Source organism: Neofelis nebulosa, chromosome 1 (assembly GCF_028018385.1).
Source record: "Neofelis nebulosa isolate mNeoNeb1 chromosome 1, mNeoNeb1.pri, whole genome shotgun sequence".
In the NCBI taxonomy this organism is placed as follows: Eukaryota; Metazoa; Chordata; class Mammalia; order Carnivora; family Felidae; genus Neofelis; species Neofelis nebulosa.
In genome coordinates this window covers 124,656,177-124,682,627 of record NC_080782.1, presented here as the reverse complement: position 1 = coordinate 124,682,627, position 26,451 = coordinate 124,656,177, and the positions used below count along the sequence as shown (strand labels likewise).

The following is a 26,451-nucleotide window of genomic DNA, read 5'->3' as shown; positions in this document are numbered from 1 at the left end:
CCAAAGCCACAGAAACCAGGTCTTTCCCTTCTAGATCTAGGCTTGAGCAACCATCCTGGTTGGCTGGCAATGCCTATTCTTAGGTCTGACTTCTCTGGGGTGGAGGGACTCTGGTCAAATGTCATGCTGCAAGAGGAAACTCAGTCTTGCATTTTTACCTTTATCTCCGTACCCCTGCTCTCTGCTGCTGAGTTGTCCATGGAACTGTTTCACCCAATAGCTTTTACTTTCTGGACCCTCGACAAGAGAAAGGGTTAAGGAAGTAAAAGAAACTCAAATCAGTCAGTTTGCTAATGCTAGTAACTTTGAACAGAGATAGGCAAATGGGAAAACTATTGTCCGTAATAGCTGACATCTCTCCACATTCCTCTTAGAAAATGCAAGCATGGTGGGCCCATGTTCCAAGGGCGGAATGCTAGGGGACATGATGACTTTCATGAGGGGAAAGGGATCATTCTTCGTGCACACTGTAAACAACTAATATTAAGCTGCTTTGGCTATGCCTAGGAATGGCTGGGCATTGAGATTTAACTGAAGAAGGGAAGGAGGAAGAATATGTAGATCTGCTCTGGGATGCCTGAATCCCAATCCTAGAGGCAGGGTAGGCACGGAGCAAGGGGACTACATCAAATGCTCTGCCGTTAATTCAACTTAGATGAACTGTTCATGGCCCCTGGAGCCAATCCCCAGGAAAGATTCTGCGATGACAAGTCTGGCTCCATGCTCAAGTGCCTTCAACTCTGCCCACCAAAGTTAGCAAGTTGTAAAATGTTCATCATTTCTTAATTTTGTATTATAAAATGGAATTAGGAACATAAATAGTAACAAGTAGCAAAACCCCGACCCTGTGTAGGGCCATCATCCTCTCAGCCACCTCTGCGTAGGCCGATAAGTTTGGAAAGTTTTTCACAGTTTTCAAGTTTCAGTGACTCTGCCTTCTGTTTCAATCGTTCATCTCTGTATAATCCTGCCAAATTTGTCAATTCCGACTCTGAAAGATAAAAGAGGTAACAGTTCATCAAGAGAGTTAACCTCCTTTGTTTCGTTTCAATATTTCTGGAGTCAAAGCCCCTTTTACTTTATTTCATGCTTTTTCTTTTAATTAAATTTAGGAAACGCTTACTCATTTATTCAAGAAACCTGAATCCAGCAGCTATACTACACCAGGTGCTAAGGATTAAAGGACACCTGTGGTCCCAGAGTCCTACAGTATCCGTGCTCAATTATAAAAGCGCCGGACTTAGTTCTTATCAATAGAACATTTGGCACCAGACTTAGGAAACATGCACGTGTGCAGTAAGAGGAGACTCCGTTTCGTGGCCTTCCTACGAATGGCATTCAGATGGCAGTCGGGAGAGAATGGAGGCCAATTGCCCGTTCCTGTCATCTGAAACAAAGACAGCTGCTCCATTCTGTCCCCTGCGTTGCTGGATCATAACTCATACATGCTAACTGACACAGAGCCTCCCTCCAGTGGGTATGCCTTCTATAGAAGGCCAAGTTGCTGGCGGCTTTCTTCATTCCCTCACCACATGTGGGGTCTCTAACTCAAAGGCCAAAGGCAGCTGGGCTCTTTTAAAAGTGAAATCATCTGGATCCAGTGACCTTTGGCTCCTTGACTAAATGAATTTCATTTTCTCTTCATGGTGGAGAAGGTCATTCTATTTTTAACCAGAATATAATCTCCGCTGTCTTTCCCGACTCAACGGTGGTTTGGCTGCCTCTATTTTTCATTCCTTTGTCAAGTTTCAGAGACGTTCTTAGGAAGGAAAGCCTGAAAAGCACCCCCAGAGACGTGTTGTGTATTAACAGGATGGAACGCTTGGATGGGCCGTGTGGCTTCTGAAAGCCTCCGACAGCAGGCAGCTACTCCGTGTTTAAAGGACCATACTTGTGAAAATGCTATTTTAACCATTTTGAAATATGTCTATCCATTCTGAGTCATCCTGCCAACAGATTTTGTTTTTCTTGGTGGGACGAGAGGCACCTGTCTCTGATTAATCAGCAAACTGACTAGAAATAGGAATTAATACTTAGCCAGGGGGAACAATGGGCATTGGTTTCTGAATAAGTTTCTATCAACACAAAACACTGTCTGGCATTTCTGCTCACAATGATTCTATTTACACCAAGTAAGGCCCAAAGTGCAGATTAAGTGCAGGACTCCAGGGTGAGGGGTGGCCACGCATGAGAACCCTCCCTCTACAATGGAGGCTCAGAGCCTGGGCCCTAGCCCAGCAGTTGCTTGGCAAGCAATGTGCCTCCTGGGCCCAAGAACAATGCGCTCTCACCCCCTGGCGAGGGTGCCCGCACTGCCTGCTAGTAGGAGCTTGCCTTGGCACAGTCATGCTCGCAGGCTTCCTGGAGAACGTATGCCACACCCAAATGAGAGCCCTCCGCTCCTGAGGCCAGCCCACTGCACTAACTCCATTTCTCTGGCTTCTCTGGCATGTGGGAAACCTGTTCAGGAGGACTCAGTAAAATGAGTCTATGCCTTTGGTCCTCTGGAGTCACAGCTATGCCAGTATACGGAACAGATTTCTGTGGCTTTGTTTTTCCTTGCAATGATTTCCTTACGTTTTTTGCTTGCTGAGCTTACCTAAATGCCTTATTGCCTGGAATCTCACTCTACAAAACACTAAGGGCTCATGATTCTTACTATTTTCTACACTGAAGCCCACTCTAAGAGGCTGATAAAGGAGAACTGTACATATACGAATGCTTTTCTCAAACCATCACACAGCTTTTCATAAGGTTCATTAAAACCAAGTTTCAATGCTCCAGAGGTTGAGACCCCTGCTCCAGAGCAATGACTTTGCAACAATGTCAGTGTTTCAAGGAACCAGTCCCAAATGCCCATTACTAGGCTTAGAGAAACTTCTCTCCAAACTGTCAGTGAATGCTTTTGTCCTTCAATGAGTAAAAGGTCAATTCAACTAATATGTTACTTTTGACATACTTTGTCAAAATTCAGTAACTTCTAAGTAAAAAAAAAAAAAATCTGTAGGAGGGGCATCAAGAGAACAGCTTTTCTTCTTCACAAAATGTTTCCCTTGACCTGTGATAGAAGGACAGAGTATTGAGGCTTCCAGGGAAACTGACTCAGGCAAATTGCTTAAGAAGCACATCCCAGAGCCTCTCCCAAGAACACTCTACTGTCATGTGGTCAGGAAGACCACAATGGATCCCAACCATCCTCAGGATCCAGCCACATGAGACAGTTCTGCATCCAGGCTAGCAAGACTATGCAAGGCCTGGACTCCATCAGGAACCGGGTATTTAATATGTGCCAAATACCATGCTAAGCATTATACCCATACCATCTTCTATGACCCATACAGCGTCTCTAGGAGGAAGTGCATTTTATCCCCATTTCAAAGCCTAAGCTTCTACCCACTGTGCTACCCTGCTCCAGGGCATGGAGAGAAATGCTCCTCTGCCAGGCAGGGCCAGGATCTCAGCTCAGCTCTGTCAGGCCAGGAGGCAGATCCTGCCTGTTACTTTTGTCCCATCAGCCCAGTGGCATGGCCACTTCCCCTGGCATTGGGTTTATTATCTAGATGCAGCTGTGAAGGAGTAAACAGGGCAATCAGTGTTCATCGTAAGGGATTACTCATAGAAATTCACTCAGATTAAGCATTCTAAGGCAAAACAGAGAAAAGAGATGAACAAAAGTTTTAAAAAGACAATGGCTAACTTTGCTAAAAACAGTTTCCATTCGATATGTTGCCAAGAGTGAACTTTGTTCTCAAGTGGGTTTATTTTTACAACCTCCAAGTGCTAAATTTAACCTTGTTGGCTGCACTTGCTGCTGGATCCGGAGGACAGATGCCGTTCATTCTCAGATGGCATTTGGGTTGTGCGGAGACTCTGGACAGCCACCATCCTTAAATGCCAGAAATAGACTTTTAAAGGGTGTGTGCTGATCACCCCCTGTTCGGAACTTGTGGGTACATGCATCATGCTTACCCACTGGATTCTTATTTATACTCAGAGAGGACCAAACGCCTGAAGCTAGCCTCATGGAGATGGGGAGATAAGCCAAAAAACGACCTTGGATGTAATCCTTACCATAAGATCCAGCTGGGGAGTGTACGTGGGTGGGCGTGTGTTTGACGAATGTGAAATACAGGTTTTCATCCAGTTCTTGTGCAAAGCAACAAATGCAAAACCCTCCAGGGCACAGTACAATGGGGACTTTTAGGACACACACTGTGGCCGTCACCTGACTTAGATCCATGTATTAAATGCCTTTCTGTCAAAAGCCTTTTCTTGCTCCAAAATTCTTTCCTGATTTTTGAAACTTGCAACACCTAGTTTGACATGAGGTAGGGTAATTCCTGACCCCTCAGGTTTTTCAGTATTTTTCAATAAATTTTTGAAGCAACTTCCCCCTGCTTAATTTACCCTTTCATCCCATGGTAATTGCCTATCAAGCTCCTAGTGCATGTGAGGGTTCAGGTGGGCTCTGCCCTACTGAAATAGAGGGCAGAGACAAGGTCCCTAAAGGCCAGGGTAAGGACATTAACCCCCGTCTGTGATTCTTAATCCACAAGCATTTTCGTTTTTTCCAGTCCTGAGAATCCTTTCTTCAAAAGCTATTGGTTGGGCACCTGTTCTGAATCAAGGACCATGTCAGGGGCCTGGAACACGAGATTGGTAAGCCATGGCTCTTATCCTCAGAGAACCCACAGTCCAACAGTGAGATGGACATTTACCTACAGAACACTAACACTGAAGACAGTACTGTGTTAGCAGGATGAACAAAGTGTTTTAAGAACACACAGGAAGGAGAGATTAACTTGGGGGTAGGGTGGGGATGCATGATGGGTCAGCAAGGGCTTAGCAGCACTGTGACAGAAGAGCTACTTTCATCAGGCACTGTTAGACCTTTAATAATACCCAGTAATACTGTTTTAAAAAATGAGTTAGTTTGCTTTTTAAAAATTAACCAAAGCCAAGTTTTTATAAGATATGGGTATTAAGGTATGCATGTGTGTGGTGTGCACATGATTGTGTACGTGTATCTGTGGAATTCAAACGGGATGAAAAGTGAACCTGTTGGCTGAGAGGCAGGACTACCCCTGCTACCAGCACTCCCCATTAACACTCGGTTGGAACTGGAAGCCACCTGGCAGACCCTTTTACCCCCACTGTCTCCAGAGAGGGAAAAGAGTTCAAGGCCTGCTCAAACGCACCCTTACTGAAGGGGCAGACCCAGGAGGGGTCAATTTTGATCTATGGCCACAGCCAACTAGAACTGGCTTTTGGTCTGGCTCAAAAACTTGGTCTGGATCGATCAGATTTCCCTGTAGGGAGTGTGGAATTAGGAAAGTGGACCAATCGAGCTAGGACTGAGAACTTATGGAGGAAGCTTGTGATGTAGAAAGGGGCCAATAACTAGTGGGGCTGTGGAAGCTGGGAGAGTGATGAGGAGGGCAGCAACCAAAGCCAACCAGGGCAAAGCCAGGTTATGAAGAAGGAAAGCTTGAAGAAGCAAAGGCAGGCAGCTGGCAGAGAGGACAGGCAGGCAGATGAACAGAGAGAGGTGGACACTCAGAGACACAAAGATAGGCAACTAGGGCTGAATGACTAAGTTCCTAAGGTTTCCAAGTCCTGGCCACATGGATCCTGTCAATTAACTTCACTTTTTTGTAGTATCCTGAATGGGCCTCTGTCCACATAAACAGGTATGACTCAAACAAGGAGAAAGAATGGACCCAGAAGCTGGGAATGCCTTGGGTTGGAAGTACGACCACCAGTGAAAGCCCCTTCTAGAACATCTTACTTTGTTGTTTCTCCTTCCAACAACTTGTCTGGATGTAATCAATGTAATCCTTCTCTATCGTCTTCTCCAGGTCCCGTAGAGAGGCTCCTCTGTAGGCCTTCTCAAAGTTTTTATCCACAAAGTAAGGCACCTGCAGGTTCTGTGTTTCTCTAGAGATGGTGTAGCCCAAGGTCCTGAGACAAGGAGAGAGAGTCTCGGGTAAGCTTTTTATATTTGGCAATATCACTCTTAGCACTGGCTGCATAGATGTCATAACCATAATCACATTTTCATAGGGCAGACACAAGTGTCAATGTCTAATACACCTAACATTTATAATTTCCCTAGCAAAGTAATGACTGTAATGTCATCATTATATGAGCATGTCATACTGTGAATTCAGCTTTGGTATGGTTACTTTATTCTCTTAAAGGATTTACCTCTCTTATATTGCTTTCTGTGCTAAAAGTTAAATGCTGAATGTTTAAAAAAATTTTGTATATTGTGCAGGACCTAGCATGGTACTTGGCACAGAGTGGGCTATTGGTAAATGTTGGTTGAATGAACTGATTGTTACAGTAAACTATTCACACATAACCAAATAGCTTAGAACCAACCTAGTATCAATTTTTAGGACATGTAAAAAGTACTTCACACATAGCTGCTAAGTGAGAACTGCAAAAATATCAGACAAAGATTTTAGTAATGCTTTTGCACTAACTCTCTGTGGGTCTGATCTGTCCAATGGCATATGGTGCTCAGAAACATCAGTAGGTCTGGGTTAACTAAATACTAACCATAAGGAAGTATAGAAGGGATCTCAAATTCAAGTTAAAACAATGTGATAGCAATATGCAAAATCCAAGCTAGTTTTACTTAACCTAGACAAATTCCATCTCGACTGAGGTATATTTGACATTTTCCCAGCTTCCTCCTTTCATCTCTCTACTTAAGGATTTTGCTGAATGTCTCAGTGTTTAGGCCATGACTTCTCCCACCTCCGTCTGGGAAGGTGTTAGCAGGGCAAGTTCCTCCCTGCCGCAGTAGCTGCACAAGAAAGGAGGTAGCAATGGCAAATGGGAACATGGGAAGTCGGAAAATAGAGGGAATCAGGCCAGTGTGACCTGATAGTAATAACTTCTCTCTGATTCTCAGCTTTCCTTTATGTAAAATGAAGATACTGATCTAGAATACAGTCTTCATTCTGCAGTGATCACCAGAAAAGCCTTTTTTTCCCCATTATGACCCATGGCTTCCACATTTTGTAAGTTTTTAAAAAAATTTTTTTTAGAGATTTTATTTTAAGGGACACCTGGGTGGCTCAGTCGGTTAAGCGTCCAACTTTGGCTCACGGTTCGTGGGTTCGAGCCCCGCATTGGGCTCTGTGCTGAAGCCTGGAGCCTGCTTTGGATTTTGCGTCTCCCTTTCTCTCTTTGTCCCTTCCCTGCCCATGCTCTGTCTCTGTCTCTCAAAAAATGGATAAATGTTAAAAAAAATAATAATAAAATATTTTAAGTAACCTCTAAACTCAATTTGGGGCTCGAACTCATAACCCCGAGATCAAGAATCTAATGCTCTACTGATTCAACAAGGTGCCCCCATTTTGTAAGGTTTTTGTCTGCTAAACTATAATAATGAGTAATGACTCATTTCTCATTTAACTTAAAATAATTAATCCAGTGATTCTCTAACGTTAGTATGGACCAGAGTTATTTGGAGGGCTTATTAAAACTCAGATTGCTAGTTCTCATCCTCAGAGTTTCTGATTCAGTATATATGGAGTGAAGCTTAAGAGTTTGCCTTTCTAACAAGCTGGCAGTTGATGTTGATGATGCTGGTCTGGGGACCAAACTTTGAAAGCTGAATTAATTGAAATAATTGAAGAAACAAAAAATTCCTATCTGAGCTCATAATTTGCATGCAATACAAACATTACAATGAATTTCTATATTTTCAGTAAAAGCAAAGAAATGTGATACTATGGTTTGACTTTGTAGCCTCGTCATGAATAAATGTCCTATTCTTGCAATTACTTAAATAGAAAATAGTCACTAGATCTCAGATACTCTTTTCCTGACCCAGAGGGGTCCAGCGATTCAATCACAAGCTCAATTCGGTCCTTTCTAAATCTCACATGGTATGACAAGAATTTAATCTGAAACTGAAGTTAGTCTACTAATCTTTCAGAAACCAGTTGCTGCTGTTCTTCGGCTGATCAGATGATGTCGCTGTAAAACAAAACAATCCATGTCCTGAGCACACAGGAAACTGCCTATAGTATTTTTGAGTCTCTGCTCTTTACTATCCAGCTGTTCCTTTAAACACAAAATCAGTGTTTTCTACAAAGGGGAAATGAAATGTTAGCATCGTACCAGCAAAACGTTCAAGTCTTTCACCCTCCAAATTGTTGTTAAGAAAGATTTAAAAATATATGACTTACGATTTATAGAATAGACTATATGGGGGATTAGCAGCTAGCAGCTGAGTAATAACAGATATAATCACAATCACCAGAACTGGAAGTAACTGAATAAATGCAGAATACGTATTCTGGAAAAGAGGAAACAATATTTGGTATAAGTGGTCTTCGTTAATATAAAGCTTACAGAAAATAGGATAGTTTTCACAAAGAAAATACAAATAAATTACTGCAATGTACTGCACAAAGCCCAAGGCTTCTAGGAAGTCTGTACTTTCTGCTGAGAAGTACCAAACACTCTGTCCTCTGTGCTGAGAAGGCTGAAGGAGACCCACCCAAAACCTATATTGACACACAGTAATTTTCATGCAGCCCCGTTTTCTAAGACCAGTGAAACAGACAACGCTGGGTGAGTCTGCCCAGACTGTGACCCTCACAGGGCCATGTTAGTATTATGTAGCTTTGATGCCTTGGCCACAGCTGAATGGACTGGGGACATCTAACCCCAGCAGGGATAATCACATTTTCCCTCCTAGGAATTTGGAATTGACATTCACCTTTCACTGCTAGGCAGTCACCTGAAGGACACACACTCTTAGGCAGTGGAGGCTGCTGTTTGCAAGAGGAAGTAGAACAAGCCAGGCTGCTTAGAGAGAATAAAACAGATGCAGAGAGGCAGGAGAAGTGGAGACAATCTGGCCACAAATAGTCTGGCAGTATAGGTGCCTGACTGTACCTTAGTTTCTGGTTCCTGTCTGTCATGAGACCCAGCTGTGCGTCCTGCCCTTGAGCTTCATGAGACCCCCTAGATCCCTTACTTTAAATTCCCTTTAGTTCTGAGTATTTTGAAGGGGGTTCCTATTTTCTGCAGGGAAGAAAATTTTGATGAAGACAGCCCCACAGGAGAACTGATTTCCTGGAACAGCCACCAAAGGATGGGTGGGGAAGGAGGTACCATTCGGGCCTATTTGAGCCGATTATCCACCTCTTCCTACCACTGCTTCTGCTCTCCTAAAACACATTTTAACAACATAACTCACATTGAACTTCTAAATCCTGATCATATGCACCATAAAAGTCAGCTCAGTACAAGTGTTTATGAGCAGTAGTTCTGCTGTTCTCCCTCAGTACCTGAGGCTTTTCTTCTTCTTCTTCTTCTTCCTTCCGTGTCTGCATCCTCTCATGTCGGTGCCGCCGGCGATAATAGTGACTGTCATCTGTCACATTTGAAAACATATGAATGTTTCCTGGAAAAGAAAGGAAAACATAGCAGGGCGCCTGGCTGGCTCAGTCGGTAGAGCAGGCAACTCTTTTTTTTTTTTTTTTTTTTTTTTTTTTAATTTTTTAATTTTTGGGACAGAGAGAGACAGAGCATGAACGGGGGAGGGGCAGAGAGAGAGGGAGACACAGAATCGGAAACAGGCTCCAGGCTCCGAGCCATCAGCCCAGAGCCTGACGCGGGGCTCGAACTCACGGACCGCGAGATCGTGACCTGGCTGAAGTCGGACGCTTAACCGACTGCGCCACCCAGGCGCCCCTCTAACTTTTATCTTTATATAACCGCTATTTTACAATAATGATAATAGGCATCTTGCTACTTATTTATAAAGCACTTAAAAATCTAATTCTCGCAGCAGCCCTATGAAGCAGAGGTTATCCGCCCCATTTCTCAGGTGAGGAAATAGGATCAGAGAGACCAGGTGATTTGGTTAAAATCATGCACAGTTGGAGGCTGGAGACCTGCCTCAAACCCAAGCTCATCTGATTCCAATTTCTTGCTCTTCCCACCATACCATAGTCTCTCTATTCAGATCCTTACACAGGAACTTGCTGAGATATAGAGATAGAGAGAGAGAGATAAAATTTTAAGTGATAATTTTGAAATACTAACCTGTAGGAAAATGTCCTCCAAAGAAGACATTGAATAGTTCTTCTGGAGTGATGTCTGCTTCAAAGTCCCTGTAATAGCTGTAAGGTCTGCCTCGAGGGGCAGTAAAAGTCACCTGTTCATCTCCATATTCATCATACCGGAGTCTCTTGTCAGGATTACTCAGGACTGCAAAGGCATTTCCTATTGCTGCAACCAAAACCCAAAAATACCTGAGTACACAGTCTTTGCTGTAGCTGAGGGTGATCACTGTAGCAGCAATGAAGAGCCCAGAGTTTTTGGGTGCTGGATGACTTCACAGGGGCCTAGGGAAAGGTGCTTGGGCCTAGAGAGTTCACCAGAGTTCTTGCCCTTGACATTTTCCACAATATAGTTTGATAAGCCAGAAGCAATACTGGACTCAAAATGAGCTAAAAACTACTGCTATCATTCATCAAAAATGTGTCCTTATTTCACTTGAGAGCAATTACTTTATGGTTGGAAACAGTTCATACATAAGCAGTGGTATTCTAGCGTGAAGTCAAACAGTTTCCTGAATAAAAGAGTCAGTACAATTACAGCTTGGCTAAAAGCAAAGTCCTTGGGGCACCTGGGTGACTCAGTTGGTTAAGTGTCCGACTTGATTTTGGCTCAGGTCATGATCTCATGACTTCATGAGATCGAGCCTGAGTCAGGCTCTCCGCTCACAGCACGGAGCCTGCTTGGTATTTTCTCTCCCTCTCTCTCTGCCCCTCCTTCCTCAAAATAAATAAACTTTAAAAATAAATAAATAAAAGCAAAGTCCTCACTAATCACAGTCTCGTTTCAGCTTACTTTAGAAAGTGGTCTTTAGAAATTAAGAAATATAGGGGCACCTGGGTGGCTTGGTCAGTTAAGCGTCCAGCTTCGGCTCAGGTCATGATCTCGCAGCTTGTGAGTTCGAGTCCCGCATCAGGCTGTGCTGACAGCTCAGAGCCTGAAGCCTGCTTTGGATTCTGTGTCCTCTTTGCCCCTCCCCTGCTTACACTGTCTCTCTGCCTCTCTCTCTCTCAAAAATAAATATTTAAAAAATTAAAAAAAAAACGAAATTAAGAAATATATCTCCAATGTCTCAGTGATGGGTCAAAAACTGAATAGATTACACATGCTGACCATCATCTCCCTATGCACAAACATACAAATTTTGTCTAATTTCACTTAAACATAAAATCAATACCACTAATCAAAGAAACCTTGAAAAACAAATCTTTTTTCTTTTAACATTTATTTATTTTTGAGAGACAGAGCATGAGTGGGGGAGGGGCAGAGAGAGAGAAGGAGACACGGAATCTGAAGCAGGCTGCAGGCTCTGAGCAAGCTGTCAGCACAGAGCCTGATATGGGGCTTGAACCCATGAACTGTGAGATCATGACCTGAGCTGAAGTCGGATGCTCAACCGACTGAGCCACCCAGGCGCCCCAAAAAACAAATCTTTAAGACATCCCCACTCCCTACCTTTAATTCAGTCAACACTATCAGAAACATAGTCAGAAGGAACATTTCTTTATGATTCTTCTAGTGAGGGAATTATATTAAATGTTTATAGCAATAAAAAAGCTAAGCAGGGGGCGCCTGGGTGGCGCAGTCGGTTAAGCGTCCGACTTCAGCCAGGTCACGATCTCGCGGTCTGTGAGTTCGAGCCCCGCGTCAGGCTCTGGGCTGATGGCTCGGAGCCTGGAGCCTGTTTCCGATTCTGTGTCTCTCTCTCTCTCTGCCCCTCCCCCGCTCATGCTCTGTCTCTCTCTGTCCCAAAAATAAATAAAAAACGTTGAAAAAAAATTAAAAAAAAAAAAAAAAGCTAAGCAGAAAAAAAACCAAAAAAGGCTAACTAGAGTTGCTTCAACATTACATCCCTTGAAATCTGACAGATTTCTCATAGATATGGCATTGATCTATGAGATACTTTACATGAAGATGTAAAGACAATGTGGGTTATCTATTTGTTTCCATGTAGAAACTGTGGGGAGGATAAGATTCACAATGGCACATCAATACAGGGAGATTGTCCTTTGACATAAATGTTGACTTTTAAAGTGTTCTCAGAGCTATCATGTTTTTCTTAAGAAAAATTCCAAATCAACAGAAACGTTGAAAAAATAGTGAAAAACACCCTTTCCCTTGATTCATAAATTGTTAGCATTTTGCCACATTGCTTCCCCCAACTTTCCATACACACATACACACATACATAAATACATATAGTATGTATACATTTCTTTTGCTGAACCATTTGAAAGTAGGCTGCAGATATTATGCACTTCATCCCTAAATATTCCAGCACGTATCTCCTAAAACAATCTTCTACATGATCACAGTACTGTTATCATAGCTAAGAAAATTAACATCAATTCATGCAATTCATGCAAGGTCTGTGTATTGCATTTGCTTTTATATCCCTTTCATTTCTTTTCATCTAGATTAGTCCCTCCACCTTTTCTACTTTTCATTATATTCACTTTTTTGAAGAGCAGGTCAGTGTTCTTTGTAGAATGGCCCATATTTTGATTGTTTCCTCATTATTATTATTTTTTTAATGTTTATTTATTCTTGAGAGAGAGAGCATGAGTGAGGGAGGAGCAGAGAGAGAGAGAGAGAGAGAGAGAGAGAGGGAGAGGGAGACACAGAATCCAAAGCAGGCTCCAGGCTCTGAGCTGTCAACACAGAGCCTGATGCGGGGCTTGAATTCACAAACCGTGAGATCATGACCTGAGCCAAAGTCAGACGCCTATCCGACTGAGCCACCCACACGCCCCAGTGATTTCTTCATTATTAGATTCAGGTCAAACATTTTGGCAAGAATACCACAGAGGTGCCATACCACATAATGTTAGGTGGGGCCAGTATTGGTGACAATAAGTTGGATCACTTGGTTAAAGTGGTGACAGCTAGATATCTCCATTGTAAAGGAATTTTTCTGCTTTGTCATCAGTAAGTATTCTGGAGGATGATACTCTGACATCATGGGTCCTATTCAACAAAAACCCATCACAAGCAGTTTTAACAACCATTGATAATCCTTGACTGAATCAATGGCTTCACTGGGGGTGAAGCTGTTAAGTAAGATTTTTATTTATGTATTAAGTATAAAAACATATTGTTACAGAGAAACCAAATATTTTTTTCCTAAAGAAATTAAGATAAGTGAATGAAAACAGGAGGGAGCCATGCTGATGATTACTATTTAAGAGGTGAAAGGAAAAAAGGCCCTGTTTGTAGCATTATAAAACAATTACAGGGGAGGCTGAAAATGACTTGTGACCAAATATCATAAGAAGGGCAGAATTAAACATTAATTCAGGATCAGACCTTTGAAAGCATCTGTCGCTCCAGGAGCACAATTCTTGTCAGGGTGAAATTTCAGGGCAAGTTTTCGGTAAGCTTTCTTAAGCTCTTCATCACTGGCATTTCGAGACACGCCTAAAATTTCATAGTAATTTCTGCATTTCTTGATCCTAAAAAGACACATCAGAAACATGTATGTCTACAAAGTCCCCTTTTGTGCAATTCACTGTAAAACAGTACCTTGATCCTCCGGTATGTGAGCCCCAAAACAAACCCAAAACAAACCTAAAAGAAAATTGGTGAATACATTAATGAAACATTCAAATTGATTAACAATGTCCTCCTCCCACCAAGAGCGTAATGCCTTTCCAAGTATTTTTACATCTAATATTTTGTTCTTCCTAAATCCCTGCAAGTGGGTAGAATAAACATGCTCATCCTTGAATCAAGGTGCAGGCTAAGCCCCTGAGAGTTGAATCACAGGATAGCAAAGCCAGAAGAAACATCTAATCACCCTAGTTATTTCCCTCTCTCTCTCTCTCTCTCTCTCTCTCTCTCTCATTTTCCTTATGGCTACCTTTTAAAACTTTGTTTTAAAAAGTTAATATATAGGGGCACCTGGGTGGCTCACTCGGTGGAGCATCCAACTCTTGGTTTTGGCTAGGGTCATGATCTCATGGTTTGTGGGTTCCAGCCCTGCGTGGGGCACCACACAGCGTGGAGCCTGCTTGGGATTCTCTCTCCTCCTTGCTCTTTCTCTGCCCCTCCCCAGCTCGTGCTCTCTCAAACACAAACAAACAAACTTAAAAAAACTTACTGCTTCCCCATTCCCTACTCCTCAATCTCCCACCCTAAGGACAACCAGTATTAGAAGTTTTCTGTGAATGCTGTGTATAGCATGAGTATGTGTATAGACACGTCTCCACATTTTTCTAAACCTAAATAGGAGCATATTGTAATTATTTTTATACATCGTTTTTTTAATTTTTTTTATTTTTTATTATTTTTTTTAACGTTTATTCATTTTTTGAGACAGAGAGAGACAGAGCATGAATGGGGGAAGGTCAGAGAGACAGGGAGACACAGAATCCGAAACAGGCTCCAGGCTCTGAGCTGTCAGCACAGAGCCCGACACGGGGCTCGAACTCACAGACCGTGAGATCATGACCTGAACCGAAGTCAGACACCCAACCGACTGAGCCACCCAGGGACCCCTATACATCGTTTTTTAAAAAACCAACAGTTTGGGGCACCTGGGTGGCTCAGTCAGTTAAGCTACCAACTCTTGATTTCAGCTCGGGTCAAGATCTCATGGTTCCTGAGATTGAGCCCTGGGTCATCTGGCTCCACACTGATAGCATGGAGCCTGCTTGCGATTCTCTCTCCTCTTCTCTCTCTGCCCCTTTCTCACATACTCTCTCACTCAAAAATAAATAAACATTAAACAAATTTTAAAAACCAACAGTTTATCTTAGAGATTGATCCATAACATACAGAAACGAGTACAGGATAATAATGTAGACCAGAGTGGCAGTCCTGGACTTTTTTTTTTTTAAGTTTATTTATTTTTGAGAGAAAGAGATAGAGTGTGAGTGGGGGAGGGGCAGAGAGAGGGGGAGACAGAATCTGAAGCAGGCTCCAGGCTCTGAGCTGTCCGCAGAGCCCGACTCAGGGCTCAAACTCATGAACTGAGAGATCATGACCTGTGCCAAAGTTGGACACTTAACCAACCGAGCCACCCAGGCACCCAAAGTCTTGGACTTTTTGATCTCTGAAGTTTTGTTTGTTTGTTTAAGTTTATTTACTTATTTTGAAAGAGAGAGAAAGCATGACTTGAGGAGGGGTAGAGAGAAAGGGAGAGAGAGAATCCCAAGCAGGCTTTGCACTGTCAGGGCCAAAATCAAGTCGCACACCACCCAGGTACCCCAATCTCTGAAGTTTTTATACTCCTAAAAATTATTGAAGTTCCCCAAAGAGCTTTTGTTTATATGAGTTGTATCTATCAATATTTATCAAATTAGAAATGAAAACAAGAAATTTTAAAACATGGTGATGATATAACTGCATATCAGGTAGCCTCTCAAAAATTCCACAGTACAATCACGAGAGAATGAGAGTGAAAAAGGTAAATAATGTGTTTATATTATTATTAAAGTTGTTGTAAACTTGCAGACCCCCTGATGGTTTTGGGGTTTCCAAGCCATACTTAGAGAAATGTTGTATTAGAGCATGAACTCTGGAGTCAGGATGCCTTGGTTGGGATCTTATCTTGCTGTGTACTTAACCTCTGTGCCTTGGTGTTATCTTCTGAAATGGGCTAGTAATGTCAACTATGCATCATGAGCTGTTATGATTTAAATGAAGTATTCATCAAAGTGCTTGGTAACATGTAACACATAAATATTGGCCATTGTATATCTATGTCATTCTTTTCAAAAGCTGCATATTATTGTATTTTATGGATTATATATATCCCCTAATCACGGGCACTTAGGATGTCTCCAGTCTTTTGCAACTACACAGTCCGTTTAGGCAGAGCCTTGCTGAAGAGTTCAAAGTAAGTCAGCATCACAGGCTGGACTGTAAAGCAGAGTCTGGAATGTCAGTCATGGTCCTTCCCCAAGAGCTGCCCATGGGGATCCTTTGGGTTCCCAGCCCATTTTCCAATCCCTGCTTCCATGGCAGATACTCCTCTGCCTCTTTCTCTCTTTTGTATAAACTTTTATTTGTCTTAAAACAGCTTTATTGATCTATAATTCATATATCACAAAATTCATTCTTTTAAAATATACAACTTATTGATTTTTAAGTATATTCACAGAGTTGTGCACCCATCAACACTATCTAATTCCAGAAATTTTCATTACTCCAAAAGAAACCTCGTACTCATTATTAGTCAGGCCTCTTTCTACTTCCCAACCTCTAGCAACCACTGTCTCTATAAATCTGCCATTCTGGACATTTCATATAAAAGGAATGATACAATATGTGGACTTTTGTGTCTGGCTTCTTTGACTAGCATGATGTTCAAGGTTCATTAATGTTGTAGAATGTATCAGTACTTGGTTCCTTTTATTACCAAAAAGTATTCAGTATTCATTGTATGGATATTCCCAATTTTGTTATCCATTCATCAATTAATCAGCTTGCAGGTTGTTTCCATCTGGGGGTATTATGGATAATGCTGTTTGAACATTCATGTTTTATGTGGAAGTATGTTTTGATTTCTCTTGGTACACACCTGGAAGTGGCTAGGTCATGTGCTATGTTTAAACTTTCTGAGGATCTGGCATTCTATTTTCCAAACTGGATGTACAATTTTACATTCCTACAAGCGATATACAAGTGTTCCAATTTCTCCACATTCCTATCAACACTTGCTATTGTCCATCTTTTTGATTATTGCCATCCTAGTGGGTATGAGGTGGTGTGGTATCTCATTGTGGGTTTCGTTTGTATTTCCCTAATGACTAATGATAATGATACTGAGCAACTTTTCACATGCTTATTGGCCATTTGTATATCTTCTTCTTCTTTTTTTTTTTTAGAGCCATTTGTATATATTCTTTGGAGGAATGCCTATTTAGATCCTTTGCCCATTTTTATCTTTTTTTTTTTTTTGTTTAGAGAGGGTGCATGCGTGAGTGGGGGAGAAGCATAAAGAGAGAGGGAGAGACTGCTCCGAAGGGGGCACAAGAGGGGCAGAGAGAGACTCCCAGGCAGCCCTGGGAGAGGCTGGAACTCGCCAGCTGTGAGATCATAACCTGAGCCAAAATCAGGAGTCAGACACTTAACCAGGCATCTGAGCCACCCAGGCGTCTCAACACATTTATTAAAGACAATTCTTTCTTCTGTTAAATTGCCTTGCCTTGTTTTTTTTTTTTTTTTTGCCTTGTTTTTTTTAAAGTTATTTCTACAACCAGTGTGGGGCTCAAACTCAGGACCCCGAGATCAAGAGTCACATGCTCTACTGACTGAGCAAGCAAGGCGTCCCTGCTTTGGCACTCTTGTCAAAAAATCAAATGACCCTAAATATAAAGACTTACTTCTAGACTCTCAAGTCTATTCAATTGATCTACATGTCTATCCTATGCTAGTCTACGCTATCTTCATTATTATAGCTTTGAAATAAGTTTTTGAATTGAATTGGGACGTGTGACTTCTCCAACTTTGTTCTTTTCTAAGACTGTTTTGGCTATTCTGGGTCCCTTGCATTACCATATGAATTTTAGGATGAGCTTGTCAATTTCTGTAAAAAAGGCAGTGAGGTGATGGGAGGGTGGGTAACTGATGGGTATTGAGGAGGGCACCTGTTGGGATGAGCACTGGGTGTTGTATGGAAACCAATTTGATAATAAATTTCACATTAAAAAAAAGGCAGTGAGGAATTTGATATGTTGAATCTACTGATCAATTTGAGTAGTATTACCATATTTCCAATATTAACTCTTACAATCCATGAAAACAGGCTATCTTCCCATTTATTTAGATCTTTAATTTCCTTAAATGAAGTTTTGTAGTTTTCAATGTACATCTTACACTTCTTTCATTAAATTTATTCCTAAGCATTTTATACTTTTTTGATGGTGTTGTAAATGAAATTGTTTTCTATTTTTGGATTGTTCATTGTAGGGTATAGAAAAACAATGATTTTTGTATACTGATCTTGTATTTTGCAACTTTGTTGAACTCATTTATTAGTTCTAAGAGTGTGTGCATGTGTATCCCTTAGGATTTTCTATATTATATCATTCATCTGTGAATACAGTTTTATTTCTTTCCAATCTGCATGGATGATTTCTATATTTCTTTTTCTTACCTAAGTGCCCTGGCTCGAACCTCTACTACAAGGTTGAATAGAAGTGACTAGAGTGAACATACTTGTCTTTTTCTTGATTTGGAGATCATGCAATTGTTTACCATTAAGTATGATGATGTTAGCTGTGGGTTTTTGGTAGATGGTTTTTGTCAGCTGAGAAGCTTCTATTCCTATGGTGTTAAGCGCTGTTATCATGAAAGAGTGCTCGAAAAGAGAAAGAAAATGTTGAATTTTGTCAAATGCTTTTTCTCCGCCTATTAAAATGATCATGTGGCTTTTGTCCCTTATCCTATTAATATGGTGCGTCACACTGATTTTCATGTGTTAACCTCCTGGGATAAATACCATTTGATCAAGGTATATAATCCTCTTCATACGTTTCATACGTTTTTATATGTCGCTAGAATCTATACCCATAAGGGATATTGATTGATAGTTTAGTTTTCTTATGATGTCTTTTGTCTGTTTTTAGTTATAGGGTAATACTGGCCCCCTAGAATGATTTGGGATGTATTCCTCTCTCTTTGTATTTTTTGTAATAGTTTATAAAGGATTAATTAATTCTTCTTCAAACATTTGGTTGAATTCACCAGTGAAGGCTTCTGGACGTAGGTTTTTCTTTGTAGGAAAAAATTTTTTTAAGTTTATTTATTTATTTTGAGAGACAGCATGAGTGGGGAAGGGGCAGAGAGAGAGGAAGAAAGAAAGAATCCCAAGCAGGTTCTGTGCTGCCAGTGCAGAGCCTGACTATGGGGCTGGAACTCACAAAACCATGAGATCATGACCTGAGCTGAAACCAAGAGTTGAATGCTTAACCAATTGAGCCACCCAGGCTCCCCTCTGTGGGAAATTTTTTGATGTTAATTCAGTCTCTGTATTTGTAGTAGGTCCATATGCTTTTTTCTTTTTTTTTAATATTTGTTTATTTTGAGAGAGAGAGTGTTCACATGCAGAACCAACTGAGCCACCCAGACATCAGTCTTCTTCTTTTTTTTTGAGCGGGGGTAGTAAGTGAGCAAGGGGCAGAGAGACAGAGAACCCCACGAGGGGTAGAAAGAGAGAAAGAGAGAAAGAGAGAGAAGTGGGGCTCAATTGAAGTGGGGCTTGTGTTCACCCAAAGCAGGGCTCGAGCTCACCCAATGTAGGACTTTAATTCATGAACCATGGATCATGACCTGAGGTGAAGTCTGATGCTTAAGGACTGAGCCACCCAGGCACCCTATCTTCTTTTTCTTCTTGAATAAGTTCAGTAGTTTGTCCCTTTCTACAAATTTGTCTGTTTCATCCAGGTTATCTAATTTGTTGACATACATTTGTTCATAGTATTCTTTTAAAATCTTTACTACTATTGTAAGACTGGTAGTGATGTCCCCTCTTTCATTTCTGATTTTAGTTATTTGAGTCTTCTTTTTCTTGGTTAGCCTAGCTAAAGATTTGTCAATTTTGTTGATGTTTAAAAAAAACAACTTTCAGGGGTGCCTGGGTGGTTCAGTCAGTTGGGCGTCCAACTCCTGATTTCAGCTCAGGTCATGATCTCAGGGTTCATGGGATCAAGCTCTGAGTTGGGCTCTATGCTTTCAGCAGGGAGCCTGCTTGTATTTTCTCTCTCCTCTCCCTCTGCCCCTCCTGCAGCTCACTCTCTCTCTCTCTCAAAATAAATAAATAAACATTAGGAAAAAAAACTTTTGGTTTTATTGATTTTCTGTTGTTCTAACCTCTATTTCATTTATTTCCACTCTGTTTTATTTCCTTCATTCTGCTTGCCTGGATTTAGTTTATTCTTTTTACTCTTTTTCTGGTTTGTTAAGGTAGAAGATTAGCTTATTGATTTGAGATTTCTAAATATAAATGTAAATATAAATGTAAATATATATATATATATATATATACATATATATATATATATATATAAACATTTAGGGGGCGCCTGGGTGGCGCAGTCGGTTAAGCGTCCGACTTCAGCCAGGTCACGATCTCGCGGTCCGTGAGTTCGAGCCCCGCATCAGGCTCTGGGCCGATGGCTTGGAGCCTGGAGCCTGTTTCCGATTCTGTGTCTCCCTCTCTCTCTGCCCTTACCCCGTTCATGCTCTGTCTCTCTCTGTCCCAAAAAAATAAATAAAAAACGTTGGAAAAAAAAATTTTTTTTAAACATTTAGAGCTATAAATGTCCTTCTAAGTATTGCTGTAGCTGTATCCTATACATTTTGGTATGTTGTATTTTCATTTTCATTCATCTCAAAGTTATTTCCTAATTTTTCTTATGATTTCTTCTGTGACCTATTTGTTATTTACGAACATACTAATTTTCACATATTTGTGAATTTCCTAAATTTGCTTCTGTTGTCGATTTCAGAAACATACACTGTATGATTTTAATCCTTTTATTGTCACTTGCTTTGTGGCCCAACATCTGATCTATCCTGGAGAATGCTTCATGCATACTTGAGAAGAAATAGATAACACATTTTGTCAGGAACTCTACATTAAAATCACTCATTTTGCCCCATCACAGACTCACCTTTGTACCCCAAGCAGCTGCTCCTCAGTGTAAGTGGCACTCCCCTCACCCTGCCGGGTTTGGTTCCACTCATTCTCAGACTTCTTTTCCTTTTGCATTTTCATGCAGTTACAGCAACCACAGGGGTCATGACTTTCAGGAGGTCTATCTTCTGGGTATTTGTTTCTTCTAACTGCGTCAATGTAAGCTGCAAAGCAATAGCCCCTCCATTAGGTCTCATTCTGATCTGCAATCAACTTTGCTACCTGCCCTAACTATCAGGGAGGCTGCCTGTAGGCATGAGTGTGAGGGCCAAACCTCTGAATCATAGTGACTTTTAAGCATCCATATAAAACTGAACAAACATCTTCCTTGAGAAGACAATATAGTAAATATGAAAGCAACCGTGAAAAACACACAATGCCAGAAACATGAAGCATAATAACGTCCACAGCAAATATTCAGCAAATATTTTGAATCCGAGCCAGAAAAGGAGCATAAGAGGCGTGTGCTCAATAGCTTGCCTTTCAGGAGGTGTCTGCCCAATACTCTGCCTTTAGTGCAGTGCAGGAGAAGCCTATTTTTCTGTGATCCACGGTCAGAAGTGACACTGCTCATAAAATAGTTTTTTGTTGTTGCAATGCCTCCTACCAGTAAGATTTAAAGTAGGGTGAGTTCAGTCCTTTTATTATTATTATTATTATTATTATTATTATTATTATTATTTAAGTTTTATTTATTTCAGCAACCTCTACAGCCCACATGGGGCTTGAACTCAGAACCTGAGATCAAGAGTCACACACAGGGGCACCTGGGTGGCTCAGACAGTTAAGTGTTTGACTTCAGCTCAGGTCATAATCTCATGGTTCATGAGTTTGAGCCCTGTGTGGGGCTCTGTGCTGACAGCTCAGAGCCTGGAGCCTGCTTTGGATTCTGTGTCTCCCTCTCTCTCTGCCCCTCACCTGCTCACGCTTTGTCTCTCTCTCCCTCTCAAAAAATAAATAAACATTAAAAAAAAAATACAGTCACACATTCTTCGACTGAGTCAGCCAGGCCCTCCTCAGTTCTTTTAAACTAACATCTATAGAATAAGACACTTGGCTAGGTAGATCAAGGAGATGTACAGATAAGACTTACTTCTGACCACAAAGAGGTTATAGTTTGAAGGAAACGTTTCAATTAACACCTGAGAGGATGTAAAAAAAAGGCCATAGCAATCCAGTCAAAGAAGGCAGATCTGGGAAAGGCTTTAAAACATCTCTCCTGCCGAAAATCCCTTAGTGACTACCCAAGGGACTGCTCTTCCCCAAAATTTCATATCATAGTCCCAGCCTACCTTTCCAGCCTCCTCCCTCACAACATGCTTGCTCCTTTACAGTCTATGCTCTAGCCAGATCAAACACCTTTCAGATCAGCAATGCTTTCTCTTTCCTCTGTGCCTTGTACATACTGTTCCCTCTGCCTGCAACATTCTTCCTCTAAGTCAGCCTAACTCCAACACATCCTTCGTGCCATCATATATAACACTTTCTCCATAAGGCCTCCGCTGACACCCAAGCTGTCAGTTTGCTTCTCAAACCTACGATCTTGCTGTATAGCCCAGGACTTAGTGGCTCTGTTTTATAATTGTCTGTTTACCTATCATACTCCCTCAGTGGACTCAGAGTTCTGTGATCTCAGGAGCCCAAATCGATGTCAAATCCCTGATGCACAATCAGCATAATGCTGGGCCCATAATAGGTATTGAATCAACACTCTTTGCTTGACTGCAGGATGGAAAAGGTCAGCCTACGGGTCCTGATGCGGGCTGCAGGGACAGGACCAAACGGAGAGGGAGAGTCAGGCGGCCTAGTTTGGCGGCGAGGATAAGGGCCTGAAAAGCAAGTCCGGGCGGAGGGGGTCCTCATCACTCTGCTAACCTTCTGGACACCTAAGCACGGACGGGGCCCGACCACCGTGGGCCCTAGGTTGGGCACTAGCGGAGGCGGGGCTGGGGGCCGGAGGCAAAAATGTCATCACGGGTGACTCTGGGCTCCTGGACGGTGCCTTTGCTTGAGTCAGCGCTCCTGATTTCCAGATCTCAGCCCCTGCCCTGGCGGTCCCCCACCTAATTCGTAATACTACTCAGGCTCAGCATCTTATCATAGGCCTCCATCCCTTACCTCAGGCCCAAGAACTTAGCCCTCAGGCATCTTAAGGAGCCTCATCCCTGTCCTGAATTTTGCCTTGTCCCACCCTCCGGCAAGGACCTGGTACCTTCTGTCCACCGCTCCCCGCTGCCCAGAGTCGCAGCCATATCGGTCCCCAATCAGCAGGTCTGCCGAGCCTCCCCGGCGCCCGAGGCTGAAAGGGACGGGGCAAGATGCGCGGGGCATTCTGGTCATTGTAGTCCAACTCATAGGAGCTGCGGTGCATTGGACTACAACTCCCGGCAGGCTCCACGCGAGGGGCCAGCCGAATTGTAGCTGTACGAGGGGCTTGGTCTTTGGAAGTGAGGTTTGTGGTGGTTTGTTGCTGCTGGTTGGCTGATGGGCTACTCGGACCACACTTGCTTCTGTGGAGTGGGGATAATGGCTTCGGCGTCGCCTAACACTGGGGACATTCAAGGAGGCGCGATGAGATCCTGCCTGGGAAAGATGCTGCAAACTAGTCTAGGGGTTGATAGTATGACTATTCATCTCAGGGATGTCTTTTAAAAATATACGCTAATGCCTGTTCTCTGCAAAGTGTGTTAGGTCCTGGAGATTGAGAGACAAGTTTTGGGGATGCTAATCCAATCCTGATAATTTAAGAGCCAAGAAAATAGAAAAGTGAGGTCGATTTACGTAGTTAGAGAGCAGTCTGGATACACCCCTTTTCGTCCATCTGGTCTAGCACAGCATCATTAGAGGGACCTCTAGGACCCTCTAGGGGCAGGGACAGAGAAAGAAGAAAAGGGCAGGCACTGGAGCCGGCGTTAAATCCCCTATCTTTGCTCTTCTTTATCCTTCATCCATCCCATCCTACTCCAGGGCACCCCTGAGATTTTCTCCTCTGTTCCACCCCAGTCATTTCCTTGGCCATTCCTTTCTTTTCAGAAGACCTTGGAAATTAGTAAAAGACAAGTGAAATATTCCTGCCTTTTCCCACTCAGGTCTGCATGGGGACCAGCAAAGAATAAAAGCAGTTCTCAGTGTTATTACAGACTCAATGCCTGCAGCTGAGTTGGGATGGCTAAAGATCAGGTTTCAAAAATGAAATGTGATCATATACATCCACAAACAAAATATTACTTAGAATTCATTGAGATCTTACCAGGAAGACCAAAACAGTGTGCCAACTATGATTTCAACCAGCAGCTATTTAGGAGGTTGGGGCGGGACAGGGAGATGAACAGCCTGAGACACAAACTGAAAAGGTAAAAGGCTCCAGTCCTATGGAGTTCTCTGCATTCCGTGCAGTCAGCTGTGGCCCTGGGGTGTTTGAGATCAGTGTGCTCACAGAAGGGTGGGTCCTAAAGAAGCCACTTGTGTTCTGCAGACAAGGGACCTGATCAGGGATATACATTAGGTGGTTGAATGTAAAAAGGTTATTTATTTGGTTTTGGTAAATTAAACAAACTGCTCTAAAATATGGACAGGGGAAGGTAGGGTATGCCTCTGAGTCCGGGGGCACAGGGCTAAGGTCTGGTGGTACTGAGAGATGTCAGAGTACTATGAAGTTAGAGGTATCTGGTTGGGAGTGGGGGTGCTAGAGCACTGTAGGGAGTAATTGGATTGAGAATTATGGGCCTACTTAGGTGTAGAGTCCAGGATCAAGAATGCTGGACAAGATTTGGAAAGCTGCAGTTTTTTGGAAGTGTTTGATACCTCAACAACCTTTCTCATTATTCTCTAAAACCTCACTCCCCACTCCTTTTCTAGACAACTTACTTAGTCCTAGATCAGTAAAAAATGACTCAGCATGGCAACCTTCTCAGATATTGCCATGCAGATGTACCCATTATCTCATTTACACCTCAATTAACACTTCTGGATGAATCTTTCTATGACTGTAGCACTAGGACTAACTTAGAACTCCAAACCTCAACATTTAGAACACTTCTGTGCCAACTTTGGCTGAAGCACACCAACCACTCAACAAAATAATTCCCATTATCAAATTCAGTCTCTGGTAAAAAAGGAAGCTATGGGCTCAGAAGGTTCAGGATGGTGGTGCTTGGGGAAAGTAACCAGCAGGAAGAGTGAGGAAGCAACTGGGAAGGAAATAAGAGAAGAGAAATTGGGATCTCTAAGGCAGTTCTCAAGGAGGACAACGTAAGTGTAGAAAGAAATTCAAAGAAGTGATAACGGACACCCACAAATCCAGAGGGAGACTGCTGAGCAGAGCCACACAATGATTTCCAACAGATTCAAGTAGAATTGAGTAGCAGTAACCTGGCTTGGGGGAATTTGTGCATGAAGTAGACCAAGAGGCCTGCGATGATCCTTTATCTGCTAAACTATTTTACTTAGGGCTGGCCTCAGACATCTATCAATTTTCTCTACTTACTTTTAGAAATATTTGTTGAACTGTAGTGAATTTTTGGTGGTGATTTTTGGAGATTTGCCTTGTGCCCTATATGATTGAGATGCTGCCCCATCTAGCCCTGGAAGAAAGATACTGAGTAAATGATCCCTCTGTCCAACTGGGCCTGTGTGCCTGAGTTGATTTGTCAGTTGCCCTCCCATAAGATGGGGGAAGAAGCAAAAGAAAGACACCCATCCCACCACCTGTTTCTGCTTTGAGCCCGTCTAATCCTATGTTAGAATAGGGAGGAAGCTATCTTGTAAATGGCCACCATCCTGTTGTCTAGACATCAAGGAAGAGATACTGTCTCAGGGAAGCTGTAGGGGCTGCAGGAGGCTGCGCTCAGATTTCCTGTCAGAGGTGGGGTCTTGTATTTGCATAAATAGTAGGATCCTCCAGCAGAACTCCCTCTAATATAGTTTGCTAGAGAACAGGATTCAGCATTAAGTGAATTCATCCTTGACACCTTCTCAAAAGATAGCTATTTAGCAACAGGAAAATCAACATGGCTAATGTATTACGGCAATGTCGGTTTCAGGATAAAAGCCATGCAATCTCATATTAATACCAGTTCACCTCCTCTCCCCCAGATATAAATACCTTATGACTAACAGCTCATATTTGCAGGACATTGTCCAGAGTCAGGGGGAAGTTTGTGGCCTTAGAATGGAGACATCAACTGAGTTACCTAGAGTGAAACTCATGTTCTTGACCTAATTAGTCCAGTATGATAAGCAGCTGAATTAAGTGTCCATGGCAGCCAGAATAACAATAACTGTTCCAACATAATCCAGTACTTCTAGACATTGTTATGTCATCAGGAGCGTTCTATCTCAATGATGGAGTTTTTTTGTACTGGATCTGACTAGGAAGTCATGTGCTTTTTGCAGTGTGGCTTAAATAAATATATCTGAGCTATATTTTTAATGCTGTAGTATTGCTGTTATAGGTTGGAAATAGACTCTAAGACTCTGAGATTTGAATGCTGAAGGTTTACTGGTGATTGCTCTTGGGAAGAAGAGCTGTGAGGAGTGAGGGAAGCAAGGTTGGGCAAAGGAGAAAATTGAGGGAAGAGGTTCACATCCTCCTGCCACCCCCACCAACCAGTCATCAACCAGCTATGAGCCCCTGGCAGCCAACACTCCTAACAGCTGGAAAAAAAGTGCCCTGATCTTGAAATGGGACCGGGATGGTGTTATTCCACATTGTCTGC

General features: G+C 42.3%; 1 protein-coding gene across 6 annotated transcripts; it reads right to left on the bottom strand.

Moving 5' to 3' along the window:
• Positions 1 to 775: 775 nt before the first annotated feature.
• Positions 776 to 25,984, bottom strand: DNAJC18 (DnaJ heat shock protein family (Hsp40) member C18). 6 transcript variants are annotated; one of them, XM_058735120.1, is made up of 9 exons: positions 25,927 to 25,984; positions 22,947 to 23,033; positions 20,712 to 20,898; positions 13,399 to 13,544; positions 10,078 to 10,263; positions 9,318 to 9,433; positions 8,208 to 8,317; positions 5,789 to 5,961; positions 776 to 991 (listed from the first exon to the last, which is right to left on the bottom strand). In XM_058735120.1, exons 2-9 carry the CDS (start codon positions 22,984 to 22,986, stop codon positions 867 to 869), a joined length of 1,083 nt encoding a protein of 360 aa, XP_058591103.1. In that variant the 5' UTR covers positions 22,987 to 23,033; positions 25,927 to 25,984; the 3' UTR covers positions 776 to 866. The 6 variants fall into 6 exon arrangements, with proteins under 6 accessions (XP_058591103.1, XP_058591095.1, XP_058591127.1 ...); XM_058735112.1 differs by having other exon boundaries at positions 25,839 to 25,951; XM_058735144.1 differs by lacking the exon at positions 25,927 to 25,984 and adding an exon at positions 22,329 to 22,497 and having other exon boundaries at positions 22,947 to 23,039.
• Between the last annotated feature and the right edge of the window lie 467 nt (positions 25,985 to 26,451).